Source organism: Chiloscyllium plagiosum, chromosome 10 (genome assembly GCF_004010195.1).
Source record: "Chiloscyllium plagiosum isolate BGI_BamShark_2017 chromosome 10, ASM401019v2, whole genome shotgun sequence".
Lineage (NCBI taxonomy): Eukaryota > Metazoa > Chordata > Chondrichthyes > Orectolobiformes > Hemiscylliidae > Chiloscyllium > Chiloscyllium plagiosum.
The window spans coordinates 31647987-31668446 of NC_057719.1; the positions used below are offsets into that span (position 1 = coordinate 31647987).

General features: G+C 40.1%; 2 protein-coding genes across 4 annotated transcripts in view; one reads left to right on the forward strand and one right to left on the reverse strand.

Moving 5' to 3' along the window:
- The window catches only part of LOC122553924 (mis18-binding protein 1-like), a 48926-nt gene extending 42254 nt beyond the window's left edge, over positions 1-6672 (reverse strand). The window contains exon 1 of the mRNA XM_043698432.1: positions 6454-6672. The gene's annotated coding sequence lies outside the window, so the exon portion shown is untranslated. The remainder of the gene's footprint in view (positions 1-6453) is intronic.
- The window catches only part of im:7136021, a 21911-nt gene continuing 8056 nt past the window's right edge, over positions 6606-20460 (forward strand). The window contains exons 1-4 of one of the 3 annotated variants that reach the window (XM_043697337.1): positions 6606-6678; positions 10173-10914; positions 13370-13591; positions 17139-17358. In XM_043697337.1, the coding sequence (XP_043553272.1) occupies positions 10236-10914; positions 13370-13591; positions 17139-17358 (1121 nt within the window). In that variant the 5' untranslated portion in view covers positions 6606-6678; positions 10173-10235. Of the gene's footprint in view, positions 6679-7060; positions 7259-7910; positions 7936-10172; positions 10915-13369; positions 13592-17138; positions 17359-20460 lie in introns of those variants that run through there. The other 2 variants (XM_043697339.1, XM_043697338.1) reach the window with 2 other exon arrangements.

The window sequence follows — 20460 nt, forward strand, 5'->3', positions numbered from 1 at the left end:
AACTTCAACTTTCCAAATATTGACTGGGAACACTATAGTTCAAGTACTTTAGGTGGGTCAGTTTTTGTCCAATGTGTGCAGGAGGGTTTCCTAACACTATGTAGACAAGGGACGAGGCCACATTAGATGTGGTACTGGGTAATAAACCCAGCCGGGTGTTCGATTTGGAGGTAGGTGAGCACTTTGTTGATAGCAACCACAATTCGGTTATGTTTACTTCAGTGATGGAAGGAGATAGGTATATACCGCAGGGCAAGATTTCTAGCTGGGGGAAAGGCAATTACAATGCAATTAGGAAAGATTCAGGATGCATAGGATGGGGAAGTAAACTGCAAGGGATGGGCACAACTGAAATGTGGAGCTCATTCATGGAACAGCTACTGTGGATCTTTGATAAGTATGTACCTATCAGGCAGGGAGGGAGTTGTAAGGAAAACCCTAAAGCTTTCTATAGCTATATCAGGAATAAAAGAATGACTAGAGTAAGATTAGGGCCAATCAAGGATAGTAGTGGGAAGTTGTGCGTGGAGTCAGAAGAGATAGGGTAAGCATGAAACTAATACTTTTCATCAGTATTCACACTAGAAAAAGACAATGTCGTTCAGGAAAATACTGAGATACAGGCTACTAGACTAGATGGGAGTGAGGTTCACAAGGAGAGGGTGTTAGCAATTCTGGAAAGTGTAAAAATAGATGAGGCCCCGGGCCAGACGGGATTTATCCTAGGATTCTCTGGGAAACAAGGGAGGAGATTGCTGAGCCTTTGGCTATGATCTTTATGTCGTCGTTGTCTAGAGGAATAGTACAAAAAGACTGAAGGATAGCAAATGTTGTCCCCTTGTTCAAGAAGGGGAGACAACCATGGTAATTATAGACCAGTGAGCCTTACTTCTGTTGGAATAGTGTTGGAAAGGGTTATAAGAGATAGGATTTATAATCATCTAGAAAGGAACAATTTGATTAGGGATAGTCAACACAGTTTTGTAAAGGATAGGTCGTGCCTCATAAACCTTACTGTGTTTTTTGAGAAGGTGACTAAACAGGTAGATGAGGGTAAAATGGTTCATGTGGTATATATGGATTTCAGTAAGGCGTTTGATAAGGTTCCCCACAGTAGGCTATTGCACAAAATACAGAGGCATGAGATTGAGGGTGATTTAGTGGTTTGGATCAGAAATTGGCGAGATGAAAGAAGACAGAGTGGTGGTTGAAGGGAAATGTTCATCCTGGAGTTCAGTTACTAGTGGCATATTGCAAGGATCTGTTTTGGGTCCACTGATTGTCATTTTTATATATGACCTTGATGAGGGCATAAAAGGATGGGTTAGTAAACTTGCGGATGACACTAAGGTCGGTGTAGAGTTGTGGATAGTGACAAAGGATGTTGCTGGTTACAGAGGGACATAGATAAAACAGTAACAGGAATAAAATGAGTACTGGGCGAATGGTAAGATACTTGGTAGTGTAGATGAGCAGAGAGATCTGTGTCCATGTACATAGATCCTTGGAAGTTGCCACCTAGGTTTATAGGGTTGTTCAGAAGGCATACAGTGTGTTAGCTTGTATTGTTAGAGGGATGGTGAGCTTCGGAACCATGAGGTCATGCTGCAGCTGTATAAAACTCTGGTGTGGCTGTGCTTGGAATGTTGCCTATAGTTCCAGGCAATAGACAATAGGTGCAGGAGTAGGCCATTTGGCCCTTCAAGCCAGCACCATCATTCATTATGATCATGGCTGATCATCAACAATCAGTATCCTGTTCCTGCCTTATTCCCATAACCCTTGGTTCCACTATCTTTAAGAGCTCTATCCATCTCTTTCTTGAAAGTACCCAGAGACTTGGCCTCCACTGGCAGAGCATTCCATATATCCACCACTGTCTGGGTGAAGACGTTTCTCCGCAACTCTGTTCTAAATGGCCTACCCTTTATTTCTAAAATGTGTCCTCTGGTTTTGGAGTCACCCATCAGCAGAAACATGCTTCCTGCCTCCAGAGTGTCCAATCCTTTAATAACCTTATACGTCTCAATCAGATCCCCTCTCAACATTCTAAACTCAACGGTATACAAGCCCAGTCGTTCCAATCTTTCAACATATGATAGTCTCACCATTCCAGGAATTGATCTCGTGAACCCACGCTGCACTCCCTCAATAGCCAGAATATCCTTCCTCAAATTTGGAGACCAAAACTGCACACAATACTCCAGGTGCAGTCTCACCAGGGTCTTGTACAGCTGCAGAAGGACCTCTTTGCTCCTTTACTCAATTCCTCGTGTTATGAAGGCCAGCATGCCATTACCTTTCTTCATTGCCTGCTGTACCTGCATGCTTGCTTTCATTGACTGAAATACAAGGACACCTAGATGTCGTTGTACTGCCCCTTTACTTAGCTTGACTCCTCTTAGATAGTAATCTGCCTTCCTGTTCGTGCCACCAAAGTGGATAACCACACATTTATCCACATTAAAGTGCAGCTGCCATGCATCCATCCACTCACCTAGCCTGTCCAAATCACCCTATATTCTCATAACATCCTTCTCACATTTCACCCTGCCATCCAACTTTGTGCCATCAGCAAATTTGCTAATGTTACTTTTAATGCCTTCACCTATATCATTAATGCAGATTGTAAACAGCTGTGGTCCCAGCAGCAAACCTTGTAGTACCCCACTGGTCACTGCTGGCCATTCCGTTTATCACTACTCCTTGCTTCCTGTCAGTCAATTTTCAATCCAAGTCAGTATTTTGTCCCCAATACCATGTGCCCTAATTTTGCTTACTAATCTCCTATGTGGGACTTTATCAAAGGCTTTCTGAAAGTCCAGGTACACTACATCCACTGGCTCTCGCTTGTCTATCTTCATAGTTACATCCTCAAAAAATTCCAGATTAGTCAAGCATGATTTCCCCTTCATAAATCCATGCTGACTCTGACCTATCCTGTTACTGCTATCCAAATGAGTCATAAGTTCATCTTTTATAATTGACTCTAGCATCTTTACCACCACTGACGTCAGGCTAACCGGTCTTAATTCCCTGTTTTCTCTCTCCCTCCCTTCTTGGAAAGTGGGACAACATTAGCTACCCTCCAATCCGCAGGAACTGATCCTGAATCGATAGAACATTGGAAAATGATTACCAATGCGTCCACGATTTCTCGAGCCACCTCCTTAAATACCCTGGGATGCAGACAATCAGGTGCTGGGGACTTATCAGCCTTCAGACCTAACAGTCTATCCAACACCATTTCCTGCCTAATATAAATTCCCTTCAGTTATTCCATTACCATAGGTCCGTCAGCTACTATTCCATCTGGGAGATTGCTTGTGTCTTCCCCAATGAAGACAGATCCAAAGTACCTATTCAACTCTTCTGCCATTTCCTTGCTCCCCATAATAAATTCACCCATTTCTGTCTTCAAGGGCCCAAATTTAGTCTTAACCATTTTTTTCTTTTCACATCCTCAAAAAGCTTTTACTATCTTCTTTTATATCTTTGGCCAGTTTGCCTTCGTACCTCACTTTTTTCTCTACGCATTGCCTTAGTTATCCTCTGTTGCTTCAGTTTCCCAGTCCTCCAGCTTCCTGGTCATCTTTGCTATGTTATACTTCTCTTTTATCTTTATACAGACCATAACTTTCCTCGTCAGCCATTGGCCCCCCTGCCACACCTTAGGATCTTTCATCCTCTTTGGAATGAACAGATCCTGCACCTTCTGCATTGTATTCAGAAATACCTGTCATTATTCTTCCACTGCCATCCCTGCTAGGGTATTGCACCATTGAACTTTGGCTAGCTCCTCCCTCATAGTTCCATAGTTCCCTATGTTCAACTGAAATACTGACATTTCAGATTCTCCCTATCAAATTGCAGATTAATATTTGTATTATGGTCACTACCTCCTAATGGCTCCTTTACTTTGAGGTCCCTCATCAAATCTGGTTTGTCGCACAACACCAAATCCAGAATTGCCTTCTCCCTGGTAGAATCCATCTCGGAGGCACTCCACAAACTCCCTTTCTTGGGGTCTAGTACCACCCTGATTCTCCCAGTCTACCTGCATGTTGAAAACCCCCATAACAACCGTAGTAATACTTTTGCAACGGGCCAATTTCAATTCCTTGTTCAACTTACACCTTACATCCAGACTACTGTTTGGGGACCTGTAGATAACTCCCACTGGGTCCTTCTACCCTTAGAATTTCTAAGCTCTATTCATACTGACTCTACACCTTCTGATTCTATGTCCCCCCCTTGCAAGGGACTGAATATCATTCCTCACCAACAGTCACTTCATGTAGGAAGGATGTGGAAGCTTTGGAAAGAGTTCGGAGGAGATTTACTAGGATGTTGCCTGGTATGGAGAGAAGGTCTTACGAGGAAAGGCTGAGAGACTTTGAGGCTGTTTTCGTTAAGAGAAGGTTAAGAGGCGACTTAATAGAGACATACAAGATAATCAGAGTTAGATAGGATGGACAATGAGAGCCTTTTTCCTTGAATGGCTGGCACGAGGGGACATACAGGGGTGATAGAAATAGGACAGATGTCAGGTGGTTTCTTTACTCAGTAGTAGGGGCATGGAATGTCCTGCCTGCAACAATAGTAGACTTGCCAACTTTAAGGGCATTTAAATAGTCATTGGATAGGCAAACGGACGAGAATGGATTAGTGGAGGTTAGATAGGCTTCAGACTGGTTTCACAGGTTGATGTAACATCAAGGCCTGAAGGACCTGTACAGCACTGTAACGTTCTGTTCTCTAGTTTATGGACTGACATTTACAATAAACTCTCAGACACTCATAACTACCTGGACCATACCTCCTCCCACCCCATGTCCTGCAAAAACTCCATCCTGTTTTCCCAACTCCTCTGTCTCCATTGCATCTGCTCTGATGAGGAGATATTCCACTCGCAAGCATCCCAGATGTCCACCTATTTTAAACAACATGCTTTTAACCCTGTCACTCAGGCAGCCCTCTAGTGGGAGAGGGGAAAGATATAAAAAGGGATCTAAGGGGCAACATTTTCACACAGAGGCTGGTGCATGTATGGAGTGAGCTGCCTGAGGAAATGGTGGAGGCTAATACAATCAGCATTGATAAGAGCCAAGTGCTGGCAAATGGGGCTAGATAAGGTTAGGATATCTGGGCAGCAAGGACGAGTTGGACTGAAGGGCCTGTTTCTGTGTTGTGCACCTCTGTGACTCTAGACCCCACCAAGAACATCTTCCCCTTCCCACCCCTCTCTGCCGTCCACAAGAACCCATTCAATTCAATCACTCCTTAGTACACACCACCAACCATCCCCCGAGTAGATGTTCACCTGCCTCTCCTCCAGCCTAGTTTATTACATTCGGTGCTCCTAAAGTAGCCTTCTCTATAAAAGGTGAGACCAAATATAAACTAAGGGAACGTTTTGCCAAGCCTCTCAGCCAGCCTGACCATCCATTTCAATCCCACTGCCCACTCCCTGTCCAACATATTCACCTTCAGCCTCCTCCATTTCCACAGTGGATCAGACCACTATTCAGAGGAACACCACTTTATCTTCTGCCTGGGTAGCCTACAGCCCAGAGCTGTCAACATTAGAGTTCTCCAATTTCAAATAACCTTCCTATCCATCCCCACCTCCTCCCATTAACTCTTCTAGGTACCAAGCAGATTTACCCCTCCCATCAACCAACCAGGTCATAACCACCATCTGTATTCAATTATCACCACCTCATCATTCTGCCCCTTTCCCCGTAACCCTTCTCTTCCCCCTTCTTTATCTGCACCTCCCCCTAACCCCACCCCCATTCCTGAGGCAGGGTTATGCCCGAAATGTTGACTTCTCCACTTGCTAATGCTCCCTGGCTTGCTGTGTTCTTCCAGCCTCCGGTTTGTCAAATTTGGATTCCATCCGTTGTAGTATTTTTGTCGCTAGGTATGTTGCACCTAGTTACTTCATCAAAGCACCAAACCAATAAATCATTTCGTACAGTTAGGAAACATAGGGACAAACCAACATTCCGCAGCAATTCAACTGTCTGAATGAGTCAACCCAACAACGTAAGAGAATTTTTTCCAGGCAACTTAAGTCAACAGTCTGCAGGTCGCCCATCATAACCAGGCATTCATTTCAAAGAGTTCCCTCCATTTTCTCCGCCCACATTACTGATTTTGACCAAATCGCCCAAACGTATTTGGGGTCACGGTTAGATAAGTAACTCTGGGCCGTCCACGTCTCGATAAAAAGGGAATGAATTAAACTTCTATTGCAATTTTCCCTATGTAGCTCCAATTTTGCTGTCATTGTATGGGAGTGAGCATACACAATACAGTCAGCGCGAACGACTCCTCCCCCACCATTTCCAAGCACCGCGAACCCGTCCTTCCGTCCTCCCTTCCCTCTGCCTTCTGAACGGGTAACCTCGTCGATCTCCGACTCCAGAAACAAATCCGTTAACTTACCCGCACTCCCGTGTCTCCCGCAACAACCATTTCAAACCGAAAAAATCGTTAGGAATGTTCGAATCCAAGGCATCGGCACTTGATTGGACCTTGGCTCTTCGGCCAGCCCAATGAACGCGTGGGACGTCACAAATAGACCATGTGCGTATGCGCTGAATGGCGCGCGGTTCCAGTGATGAGGTTCGCGCACGCGCAGAGTCGATCGTATGATGGTAGAAACTTATGGTAGGTAGTAAATTTTCACAAACTGTCGGAAAATATGATTTGGAGATGCTGGTGTTGGACTGGGATGTACAAAGTTAAAAATCACACAACACCAGGTTATAGTCCAGCCTGGTGGACTTTCACTTGGTGTTGTGTGATTTTTAACTTTGTCGGAAAATAGCATTTGTACTCGTTTTAACGTTTTTACTGTGTTTATGGTTTTATAAGTTGGAGTTTAGGGTACAAAAACGGATATTACGCAAAAATCCCGCGTTTCAGACTAGGCCAGTTCTGGTAAAATGTTTTTGGGGGTGGACATAGATCAGAATGAAACCAGAGTAAGGGACTTCAGCTCTTGTGGAGAGACTGACGAAGTTGTGATTATTAAGAGTGTGCGGGAGATGTATTCAAATCTTTTTCCCGACAGTTACTAGATTGATGAAGACACTCTCTAACTTCAAAAGACACTGATCTGTTAATGTTGATCTCGCGTAGCTCACTCCATTTGCAATGTAATGTGAATGCCTCTAAAGTTTTTTTTCACAACCTTTGCTCTGAACATCCCTGCTTCATTCAGATCCCTCACCTGCCTGTACTGCTGGTAAACAAAGCTTTTCACTGTACTTTGTATATGTTACAATTAATCAAAATCAAATATCTTAAAAAGAAGAGGTGAGTATGTTGTAAAGGAATAGGTTATATGACCTGGAATACACTTTGTAAGGGTGGTGCTAGATTCCAGGAAACTGCAAGGGGTTTGGGGATGGAGAAGAAGTGGTGCTGGAGGCAGGATTGAAAAAAGGAAGTAGGGAATTAAGGCTGTAGGTAAAAAAAGAAGAGGATTGGGACTATTTGGTTGAGTCCTAGCTCAGTCCTAATGGGTCAAAAGGTGGTTAGATGCAAAGTGTCTTTTGAAATTTGTGTGAAAGTGCATGAAATTTGCCTTTTAAAATGAATATGATTATTTTAGTTTCATGGATACTTTTTAAAGTTAAAAATTTGCAAAATTGTTGAAAATGATTCTTCATATTCTCTAGATTCGACATTTGCAATACTTCTGGCTCGTCTCCAACATTACACTATCAATCTGACGATATCAAAATCATGTTGTCTATGTCTCATCTTGAAGCAAATCCCATTCCCTTCCTGTTGGGGAAAATATTGGGTCTGGCATGAGTTAACCGCACATCAATTTATTTGGGGAGAATTTAAAAAACCTTTAAGATGATGTAAGCAACTACATTAGAAAGAAGTAGGGAATTTAATTAGCTTGATTAGGTAAGATTCATTATATAACTCGTTTTGTTTATATTTTAAAATGATTGTCAGGTTAAAAATAATTAAAACACACGCAAGCAAGTTTGAAAAGCTGCTGAAATAGGAGATTGCCATACATGGTTATTGAGAGAGTAGATTAAGACCAGAAACTTTTGGCACTGCTACCATTTTTGATATATGGGAAATAAGTTATTTGTCTGAATCAGACTGTTTTGGAATTTGAATATGTATTGTCTATGTGACTTAGAATGTTAAAAATAAAAATCTGATAGTTTTTGCTGATGGGTAGTATACTACTTCAGAATCCTCTTCTGGATACATTCTCAAAATGTTGGTTTAATAAATGATTGTTAAACCTGTACCTGAGACTCATAAGATTATTTTGTAAATAGGTTGGCATGGTGGCTCAGTGGTTAGCACTGCTGCTTCACAGCACCAGGGTCCTAGGTTCAATTCCAGCCTTGGGTGCCTGTGTGGAGTTCGCACGTTCTCCCCGTGTCTGCGTGGGTTTCCTCCGGGTGCTCCGGTTTCCTCCCACAGTTCAAAGACCTGCAGGTCAGGTGAATTGGCCATGCTAAATTGCCCATCGTGTTAGGTGCATTAATCAGAGTGAAACTGGGTGGTTTACTCTTCAGAGGGTTGGTGTGGACTTGTTGGGCCGAAGGGCCTGTTTCCACACTGTAGGGAATCTAAACAATCTAATTTAATACCTTTCTGTCTTTGCTGATCTGCACCAGCTACCAGTCAAGTAACATTATAATATTTAAATGTTAATTCTTATTGTCAAAGGTCTCTCTTCTGCCTAGTTCTGCAATTTCCACCAGGTCATGAGCTAACCATAAACTGTTTCTTTGGTCTTTTTGTGTATCTGCATTTGCTCTGGATTCCCTGCCCACACCTTGTGGGCGGCACGGTGGCACAGTGGTTAGCACTGCTGCCTCACAGCGCCAGAGACCCGGGTTCAATTCCCGCCTCAGGCGACTGACTGTGTGGAGTTTGCACGTTCTCCCCGTGTCTGCGTGGGTTTCCTCCGGGTGCTCCGGTTTCCTCCCACAGTCCAAAGATGTGCAGGGTCAGGTGAATTGGCCATGCTAAATTGCCCGTAGTGTTAGGTAAGGGGAAAATGTAGGGGTATGGGTGGGTTTCGCTTCGGCGGGTCGGTGTGGACTTGTTGGGCCGAAGGGCCTGTTTCTACACTGTAATCTAATCTAATCTAAAAATCTAATCTAAACACCTCTTTAACTCCTTTTTTTGACCTTCAAGCACTCCCTAAAGTTTACTCATTGACCAAACTCTTAATCATTTTGACCTATTATCTAATTAAGTGGTGCAGGTCATACTTATAATGCTAGGGTGTTTCATGACATTAATGGCACTATACTAAATTGTTGAAGTCATAGGCTTCAGTTTTGTTTTGCAAAACATATAAAAGATATATTGGAGGTTGAATATTGTCTTATTGTGAAATACAATTTTGTGGATACTGTGTATTTAGAAGTAAAATTGTATATATTTTCATTATGGTACAATTGACTCATGAGTTGGTTTTGTGTGCACTTGTCAGTTTTTAAAATTATTTACATTATGTGGGCACCTTTCACGATCTCATGGTGACCAAAAGTACAACACTTCTTTTTTGATCCAGCCTCTGGAACAATTGCAAATGTGGTAAACCATTCACATCCAGGGTCAAAAAGAGCAGTGAGATGAATAACCAAGTTATTATAGTGGTATTGGTTGAGAGATAAATAATAGCCAGAGGGAACTGAGAGTGTTCTGTCAGTATTTTCATGGGATCTTTTGCATGAATCTATTCATAAAGAGTATTTAAGATCTCACTTAAGAGCTCTAACAGTGCAACCGTTTGTCTGTTTATCACGTATAGCCAAATAGTGTTTAATTTTTATGGCTTTCAATTATGGGTTAGGTTGTGAAGTTAGCTGATGGAAAAATGAAATTTTGAGATGTGGTTCTGCAGTTACAGCAAATAAGTAAAGCAATGGTAGAAATGTCTTTACTGGGAAAGAGATGAAAATGTTTAAGTACATATCCATTGCTCCTTTTGTACCCTACTGTTGTCCCGAGACAAGAAAGTGGATTTGTATATGAGTTTTTAAAAAAGTTAGAATTCAGTGAATTTTTTTTTTCTTCTGAATCTAAATCTACATTGACAACTAATACAAAATATTTGAAGAGTCCTCGTCAAGTATTGTGATATTTTCTTGGTTTTCTTGTAGATGTTAATATGGAAAATATTGGTACAGAAGCAGTTAATTGGATGTATTAAGGAAGAATAGAATATGGAAAAACCTCATCACTGGTTAAACCTACCTCAGGATATATTGTTGGAAGTATTTAGATATCTAACACCAGAAGGAAAAGCTAACGTCCGTGCAACCTGCAAGTACTTACAACAGTTAATTGATCACCCTACTTTATGGACGAACGGTACAATTGTCCTGAAAAGTTTACCATGCTTTAACTCGTTCTTTTGGAGAACACTAAGAAAAAGGCGAATAAGATCTGTGGTGATTAAGGAAGCAACACAGAAGCAACGACAGAGGATGGTGAATTTACTACCTGACCTGACAGCTGTTACTATTGATATGAAAAAAAATTTGGAGAGTCTAAGCACTTTGAAATCACTTGCAAACTTACAGAAGTTACAACTGAGTAATAATTTAAAAGTGCTAGATCAAAAACTGCTAAGAGAAATTGCTTTCTTCAAACAACTGACTCATTTGGTTTTGTGCACTTCAGTATTTATCCAGGACAGTTCATTGCACCACCTTGCAGAATTATCAAAATTACAAGCATTGACACTTCACGCCAGACAGAAAAGCCCTTCTTTGATATCACTTCGCTATGTTTTGTTTCGATTGCCAAAACTGAGGGAACTGTCACTAAGTTCTGTGGAAAATTGGGAGAATTTATCATTATGTTTTACCTCACCAGAAATGATAACTCCTAAACTGACAGGTAAGTAAAAGGCTATAGGAGAAGAATTGCTGTGGAGATTTTATCAGAAAATATAAAAATAACAACAGGTAAGAAAAGACTCAGCTATCAGACATTTGTCAGACGTGTAACTATGATATTATCACAATGCCAATGCATCTGACCCACCTGGCTGAGACTAAAACCCAAGTCTCTATGTAGCGGAAAAAAGAGTTAGCTTTTCATGCCGAAGACTTAGCATCAGGATTAGAATGTTGGGAATGTAATAGGCTTTAAGCAAGTGAAAGGGGTGTGCTTGCAGGACGATGGGTAAAAGGGAGGAAATTCTGTAATAAGGTGGTAGGCAGGAGCGATTAAATGAGAGAAGTGTCCACAGGGCAAAGGAAGTGGCAATATGACAAATAAAGAAATAAAAGATGACTGTAAGAGGTGTGATTGGCACAATCTTAAACAGATGCTGCTTCACAGCAAAAAGAGGAACACAAAACCTGAACCAACCAAGATAAACAAACTAGAACAACTGTTGAAATCTAACATTGTTGAAAAAGATATTAAGTCAAGAGGTTGTGAAGTGCTCAGCTGAAAGGTATTCTTGGAGCGTGCACAGAGCTTCATTGAAATACTAAGGGCAGAAAGATAAGAGTGGGAAGTAACTGCGAAAGTAAAATGACATATGTCTGGAATTTGAGGGTCACACCTTTTTTCAGGTGTATATTTTGAGTCTATGCAGTGGGCCAAAAGGGAAGAAGAAAGGCAGATGTGTTATGTGGCAGTATTCTCAAGGATCTACTGTCCCTTCTTCTGGATGATAGGGATTGTGAATTAGAAAGTGCTTCCTGAGATCCCTTCGCAAGTCATCACAGTGCATTTCATAGATTAGATTAGATTAGATTAGATTCTCTACAGTGTGGAAACAGGCCCTTCGGCCCAACAGGTCCACACTGAAACTCTGAAGAGTAACCCACCAAAATCCCTTTTCCCCTCTGACTAATGCAATTTAAGCATGGCCAATTCACCTAACCTGCACATCTTTGGACTGTGGGAGGAAACCGGAGCACCCGGAGGAAACCCATGCAGACACAGGGAGAATGTGCAAACTCCACACAGACAGTCATCCGATTTTGGAATTGAACCCAGGACCCTGGTGCTGTGAGGCAACAGTGTTAACCACTGAATCACCGTGCCACCCCCATTAGTGTAGCCAATTGGAAAGACACCTATTAAATTTCTGATGTACACTGCTACTGTGCACTGGTGTTAGTGAATGGGTCCATGAATAAGAAGGATTTAGAAGGATATGGGCCAAACACTGACAAATGAGGCTAGTTCAGTTTAGGATGTCTGTTTGGTATGGACAAATTGGACCAAAGGATCTGTTTCTGTGCCAGTATAACTTTACATAAAGATACTTGTCATGCTCATGACTTTGAGACGGTGGGTAGACTTTGAGGAGTGGAGGTCAGTTACTTAGATTAGATTAGATTAATTAGATTGTGGGAGGAAACCAGAGCACCCTGAGGGAACCCACGCAGACATGGGGAGAATGTGCAAACTCCACACACACAGTTGTCTTAGGCAGGAATTGAACCCGGGTCTCTGGGAAGAAAGAACAAACCTCATTCTCCGAAGTTGCGCACAATTACACTTCCAAGTTCCCAATTGCCTATCCTTTTTCTCTCCATTTGTTACAATTCCTTCTTCTGTTGCTGTTGATTTGCTGATCTGCTATGGACAGAAATGTTCACTGCTTCTCATCCTGCTCATACCAATTGGTAAAGGATCCCATATTTATTACTTCAAGTTAAGAGGTATCAAGTTAAATGTATTTGTCATGTTTGGCAGTGTCAATAGAGAGAATGCAGCATTTTGGGTCCAGTGACCCTCCTGCAGACCCCTTTATTCATTCTGAAGATGAGTCGCTGGACCCAAAACGTTCACTCTGATTTCTCTCCACAGATGCTGCCAGACCTGCTGATTTTTTTTTCCCCCCAGCAATGCCTGACTTTGTTTTTTTGATTTCTAGCGTGCACAGTTCTTTGGGGTTTTTTTGTTTTGCCATGATCAAAGTCGCAAATTATATTCTGTAATTATGGTGCACTATGTATTCTTATCTTTGCTGTAGCCTTTGATCTAATCAACGACAATATATTTTGTCAAATTGCTTTCGGGGAGCAGTCTTTGCTTCCATTCTTGCTTATCAGAACAATGCTAGAATATCTCTTAAAATGGTATTTGATAACAGGATGTGTATAATTTGTGTGTCTTGCGATCTCTTTAATTTTTGTATATGTGCCTTAACAATGAAATAATATTTATTATATGGTATAATTCAACTGTGTGATAAAATTTCATCACTGATTAGCCATCAGCGATGTCACAGGAGATTTGTTACTTTGATGTAATTTGGTAAACTAACCTTGTTATTTTGAAAATGTAAGTAGCACATGAATCAAAAACAAAATGTTTGTGTTTACAGAATGTGACAGTTTTGAGCCACAGTACATCTCTCACCTTCAATTAGAGAAGTTGAGACTTTTGAATAGCATCAATGGTCCACTGTCTGAGACAGCACTCGAGCAGTTGTCGAATGTCTGTAGTTTTTCTGTGAGCCTCAGCAAGCCACCTATGTTAATGAACAGCAATTTTGTGCACAGTATGTTGGAGAACTTGCCAAACATCACTGAATTGGAACTTAGCTGTGAGTAGATTTTAGAAATAAACTTTATTCGTGTATAGATGTTCCTTTTAAAGCAAGGAATCTGGGAAAATTTAAATGTGTCACCGATTTATTAAGCTTTTTTGATATTGATATAACCTTTTGATCCATTTCCTGATGTATGTTAGAATATATTTATAACAAGGCATGTGTCTGGAATGTATTCTGTTTTTATCATGTTCACTCAATGTTTGCCACATTTCCAAATTCACTTGCAGAATTGTTATTATTTTCTTTTTTTAATCATAATTCCATTTATAGAGCCTGTGGAATTTCTGAACTGCTGAATATTTTAAGTGTTTTGAAGAAATTCCAGTACATTTGTTAGTGTTTCAGTCAAACTTTTTTTTTTAATATAAAACAGTATTTCCTCCTATAGATTGCCAGATGAGATGCCCTGGAAGAAAGTAATTAGTGCACCATTTGATTGGCATTATTGCAATTATGCCTGCTGCACCTACCATAATTTGCATTTATATAACTCCTTTTAATGAAGGAGCAAGATACTTCTAATCATGAGGAAGAAATGGATGATGAGACATAGGATGTGAAGACAGTTTTGAGGAGAGAATTCTGAACCATGGAATGTAAACATCCGAAAGAACATCTGATAGTGGTATGAAAGGGCAAAGGAGGAGCTGCGATTGGTGTTGATGGAGCAAGTACACAAGCTGGCATTAGAGACAGCACATTTGGAGGTGAATTGTAGGCAGCAAGCAGTTAGTGAGTGAAAGGGCAGTAAAAATGACATCATAATAATCAAAAGAAAACATAAAATCTCGTTAGAAAGTTTTAGTGACAAAATACTATTGCCAACAAAAGATGTTGGTGAGATCACATAGGGCAGTAACCTGTGCAGAAACAAGTTTTTAGTATTAGGGGTCAGCATTAAGGCCTGAGTTGAGAGATTTCTTCATGTGGAAAATTGTAAATATGTGATTGCTCAGTTATTGACTATGTTCAAGGCTGAAATTGATAGGACTTTAGATTCTTCAAGGAACCAATATATAACTTCACTCCCCCTTTGATCTTAAGGACAAAAATAAACTGTGATCTTATAACGATAGAGCCAGCATGAGAGGCCATCTAGCCTAATCCTGCAACTATGCTTAAATTCTTCTCAGAAGAATGTAATGGAGATGAACAATGCAGCTACATCCTCTTTTACATTCTTCCTTTACTTTCCATAGAGCTATGTAATCTAACAAATAATAAGGAAACTTATCTGCACCCTGCTATCCAGTCTGTGGGTATTTATGTGAAAGCAACCTAGGTCATGCATCTACTTGAATTCAGTTTTGTTTCTCTCTTTGTCTTTGTGTCTTTGCATGAAGACCGTACTTTATTCATGTCAAAAATGTTCCGCTCATGGTAAAATTGGGAACCTGCACTAGGGAATAAAATCTGCAATTGACAGCTTACTTTCTATCATGAATTTAGAGCGGAAATGTGTTGCACCATGCTGGAGAAACATTTGGCTGAGCTTATTCGAATTTCACCACCAGTTGGATGATAACAATACAGCAAAATAACAAAACCCTAATCAATCTGGTATTGTAATTAAGGAAGTAGTAGTCAATAACCTGAAATTGGAAGAGAAAGCAATTTCAAAAGTAATTTACAAAAAATGCAATATCCAGAATTTGAAATACAATGAATCCACATTTAAGTATGTGGTTGTTTGAAAATCATAATGTGAAGTGAATCCAGATTATTTCAGGAATCATTGCTTAAACTGGAGTTGGGTTCCTTCAGACATTTTCTTGCCTGGAAAAGCCAATTGCATACTGAGAAAGCAGCTGTTACCTGCACTGTTATCTGCCACTAGTTGAAGCCTATGACTTCAGGGTGAGTTCAAAACAGAAGCCCGAAGAAGCTGAAACTAGGAGACGCCCCCTGTGGTGGCCACAGATCTGAAGGACTTTAAAGATATTTTTAAAAATGGTGTGGGAGTGGGAGCCGGAGTGGAAGTGTCTTAGAGTGAAAGCAGAGTCAAGACTGAGAACTAGGCATGAAACAAGTCCAGCAATGAGGCCAAGACAAGTAGTGAGCAAATTTGACCTCATGGCAATGAAGATAGGAACTGTAAAAGTAAGAATGGAGGAAGGATTGGGGAAAGAACAATGTTGGGATTCAAGGTTAAGATGGAAGTGCAGTGGAAATGGACTAGGCAGATCATAGAGTGGGAGGTCTGTGGCAAATAAATTTAAAGTGAAACTCATCATTGAATGGATATACTAAAGCCTAAATCACTTGAAGAAATTACTATTACATTACAAGGTTATAATTTCCCTCTAATCTAGTATTCATTTAAAGTTGGTAATTGGTTTAGAGAATATTGTATTTTTCTTTCAGATGTTTGGAACTATGTTTATGTATTCAGTGTTGATTGAACATTCTGTAAATTTGAAATAACAACGGAAAATGCTGCATGGATCATGTGAAAGGGAAAATAAAAATATTTTGCATTTATACAAAACTTTAATACATCTTAAGTTGTTCCAAAGTTTAATATATTCCATATTACTTTTTAATGCATGCACACTTTTTTGTAGACTTTGATAGACAACTTGCTAAACAATTTGGTTTTGAATATGTTGGTTGAGAGAACATTAAAATAACTCAAAATCTTGAAATCATGACATGTGATACTTTGGATTCACCTGAGTGAATTAACAGAATTTTGGCCTAAAATTCAAAACACACTTACTGCACAGAAGTGTCAGCTTAAATTTATCTCAGAAGCCAAGCAGATACAAAGATGATTTGCTACAGGTATTCAAAATACTAATCATTTTAAAAAGTATTTCAGAAAAAACGTAAAAGGGTTAGTAACTAGAGATTAAGATTTAAAATGATTGGCAAAAGAATATGAGATAATGTGAGGAAACATTTTTTTAACAGTGAATTTTAATCTGGAATGTGCTGCCTGAAAGGCTAGTGGAAGCAGATTTAATAGTAATATACAAGGGTACTTGATAAATGTTTAAAGAGAAAAATACTACGGTTCTTTGGGGAAAGGACATGCGAATGGAATTAATCAAAAAGTTTACCAGGGACTGGTAAAGTCACAATGAGCCACATAATTGTCTTCTGAGCTGTAACATTTAAATAAATGTTCTGGATTTGTTGCATAACTCCAGTGTCTTCTGACTAGGAAGTAGGAGTGCTTTTAGCAGACAGTGTAGGGGAGACGATGGTGTTGTGGTAATGTCACTGGGCTATTAATCCAAAGACCCAGATCCCAGATTAATATTCTGGATACATGATTTAAAATCCCACCTCAGGTTGATAGAATTTAAATTCAATTAATCAAATATCTGAAATTGAAAGCAAGTCTTGCTGTGTGCCCAATATTTTCTTACATATTCAGTCTGAAGAGTTATGGAATTGATTGCGTCAACATTGTGTGCCCTTTTTCTTTGGATGCTGACTTTACAAGGTATATATAAGAGGAGCAAAGTTCTGAAGGAAGATTTTTTTTTCAAATGGATTCAGCCATTTATCATTTAAATTATGTACTTATCAGGGACTGGACCTCTTACTGAGTATGTGAAGATTTTGCCATCAGATCTTGCAAGCTTGGATTTAATAAATACAAGACTCTCCAGTGTGGATGTGCAGCTTATATCAGATTCATCTGGGAAAACTCTTAAACATCTCGGCTTGGTGATGTGCAGTGGTATGACTGAAATAATGCTAAAGCGGTTGCCACAACAGTTTCCTTTTCTGCAGAGCCTTGACCTTAGGTAAATTATATTTGTATAAATGTATATGTATAAATGGAAGATTGTGGATGATTCACAGCCTTTTCTTTTGGCTTGGCACACTGAGATGCCCAACTTTGCTGAATTTAATTCTGTTAGGACCACGGTCAGAATCTGGGATAATCTTAATCTAATGGCTGAATACTGTGCTAACATGATGTTTTTATCTGCTGAACCATTAGGAATATCCTGCCACGGCAGCTGTTTTTTAAATCAGAATGATTTTGTCAAATTGCAGATGTATCTTTTATTGCATTAGACAAGGCAAAGAGAAATCTCTAGGTCTCGACATAAGTTTCTGTTAATTGAGGTAATTGGTCTTGGCAGTATCAAGATTTCTAGACATTGCTGGAGTTTTCTCTTTGCATTACATTAGTTAAAGAGAGTTACAACTACTATTCAGGCAGTTTTAAGCATTAGCTGATATACTATCAATTATATTTAACTTTTGATCACAGGACAAACAAAGAAATTCAAAACAGTGATAATTTAAAAATTTTGTTTTCAGTGAAGATTGCCAAAGTAATGCAAGCTCTTGTGTGACACAAATAACATCATCTTCGTTTTCATTCTCTAAATCTTCATCTTTCAGATGTTTCATGAAGTATTGTTTAGACAAGCAATAACACCTGCTAGAGAAATTTCAAACCTACAAAAATGGCACAATGGAGCAAGAGTTTGTGTGTATGCCAAATAGGCACCAAATTAGCAGTTTTCCCATTTTTGCCTGTCTTGCAATTCAGATAAGAAGATCAAACTGTTGCAGGTTTGATTAACATTTTCACAATGAGCTGCAAGCATTAAACACCTATTCCTCTGTAGTTCCTTGATTTCGTGAAGAAAAAAAAGTGAATCTTGATATTGCTATTAAGTAGAGCCTGTTGAGGGATGTGGTTTGGTATCCTTGGATGTATTTCTGGAAGAACCGGACCCATAAATTGTCCTAAATTAGAAATGGTCATGACCTTTTAAAGAGAGACTTCCAATACTTCCTTAATAACTGCTGGTTAGCCTCTGTGCCTGGACAAAGTTGGAACAGCAGTTTTATTCATTTGTCTTTGAAAGTTGCAGTCAGGATCCTGAAACTGTCATAGAATCTCAATAATGCATTTTGGACCATCCTCTATCGCATTTTGTTAGGGTTGCTTGATGCCTACATAGAGGCCTATCTGAATGTTGATTTAGTCTTGACAGTTGGGTGCATAATATCTACACCAGGGTTCAACTGTCAGTTGCCACGTTAAGTATCTCAAAATAAGTCTTTTGCTTGAAAATTCAAATTATCGATAAGCATAATTTCATGCTAGAGATTAACTCAATACTGGTTGTAATTCTGAATGAGTATAAACCAAATTATCAATAATCCTGTAATTCTTTCAAAAAAAAAATCCTTGAATTGTGTAGGTTTAATTTTGAACTATTGATCAAAACATCCTATGTGTTAATCTCAATAGTCAACAAATCAAATGTACTGAGATTTTGTTTTGAACATCAGAGTATTTAAATATGTGTAGTTATGCTTTGTTTTATATTGCCTTAGTAAATGCCTATGAGAGGACACTGTCTTGCATCTTTGAGTCTTACGTTGACAGAAGAAATCGGTTTTGATTGATTGCAGGATTGGAGAGTTTTGAGAAGATTTGTAGCTCAGGTTGAGGTTCTCGATGTAGGTTTGCTCACTGAGCTGCAAGGTACGGTTTCAGATGTTTCGTCACCCTACTAAGTTACATCATCAGTGAGCCTCCGGAGACTCACTGATGTTATCTAGTATGGTAACGAAACATCTGGATTGGAGAGTTTCTTTTGCAAAATTTTTATTGGTGCTTAATCTTCTGGGCAATGCAAGAAATCCAAAAACACCTGGATATAGGATTTGCAGAGTATACATCCACGATGCTCTAGGCATCATGGGTATGGCCAAGCTGGATGGGCCAGCTGGCTTATCCAGTATGTCATTAGGAATGAGGTCATAAGACACAGCAGAAATTAGGCTATTCAACCCATCGAGTATGCACCACCATTCAATCGTGCCTAATAAGTTTCTCAACCCCACTCTCCCACTGTCTCCCTATATCCCTTGATTTCCTTGATCCTCAAGAATCTGTTTATGTTAGTCTTAAATATACTCAATGACCTGGTCTCCACAGCCTTCTGTGACAAGGAATTCCATAGATTCACCACTCTGGCTGAAGAAGTTTCTCCTTACCTCTGATCTTAAAAAGTCTTCCCTTTACTCTAAGGCTATGCCCCTCAGGTCCTAGTCTCTCCTACGAATAGAAATAGCTTCCCAATATCTACTCTGTCCAGACTATTCAGTATTCATTATGTTTCAGTTAGACCCCCCTCATACTTCTAAACTCCATCAAGTATAAACCCAGAGTCTCAGCTTTTCATTCCTAGGATCATTCTTGTGAACCTTCTCCGAACACACTCCAAGACCAGTAACATCCTTCCTGAGGTATGGGACCCAAAACTGCACACAATACTCCAAATGTTGTCTGACCAGGGCATTAGAGATGTTGTGGTTCTGTTCGCTGAACTGGAAGTTTTTGTTGCAAACGTTTCGTCCCCTGGCTAGGCGACATCATCAGTGCTTGGGAGCCTCCTGCGAAGCGCTTCTTTGATGTTTCCTCCGGTGTTTATAGTGGTCTGTCCCTGCCGCTTCCGGTTGTCAGTTTCAGCTGTCCGCTGTAGTGGTTGGTATATTGGGTCCAGGTCGATGTGTTTGTTGATGGAGTTTGTGGATGAATGCCATGCCTCTCGGAATTCCCTGGCTGTTCTCTGTCTGGCTTGCCCTATGATAGTAGTGTTGTCCCAGTCGAATTCATGTTGCTTGTTGTCTGCGTGTGTGGCTACTAAGGATAGCTGGTCGTGTCGTTTCGTGGCTAGTTGATGTTCATGTATGCGGATTGTTAGCTGTCTTCCTGTTTGTCCTATATAGCAACATGAATTCGACTGGGACAACACTACTATCATAGGGCAAGCCAGACAGAGAACAGCCAGGGAATTCCTAGAGGCATGGCATTCATCCACAAACTCCATCAACAAACAATTCCTAGAGGCATGGCATTCATCCACAAACAC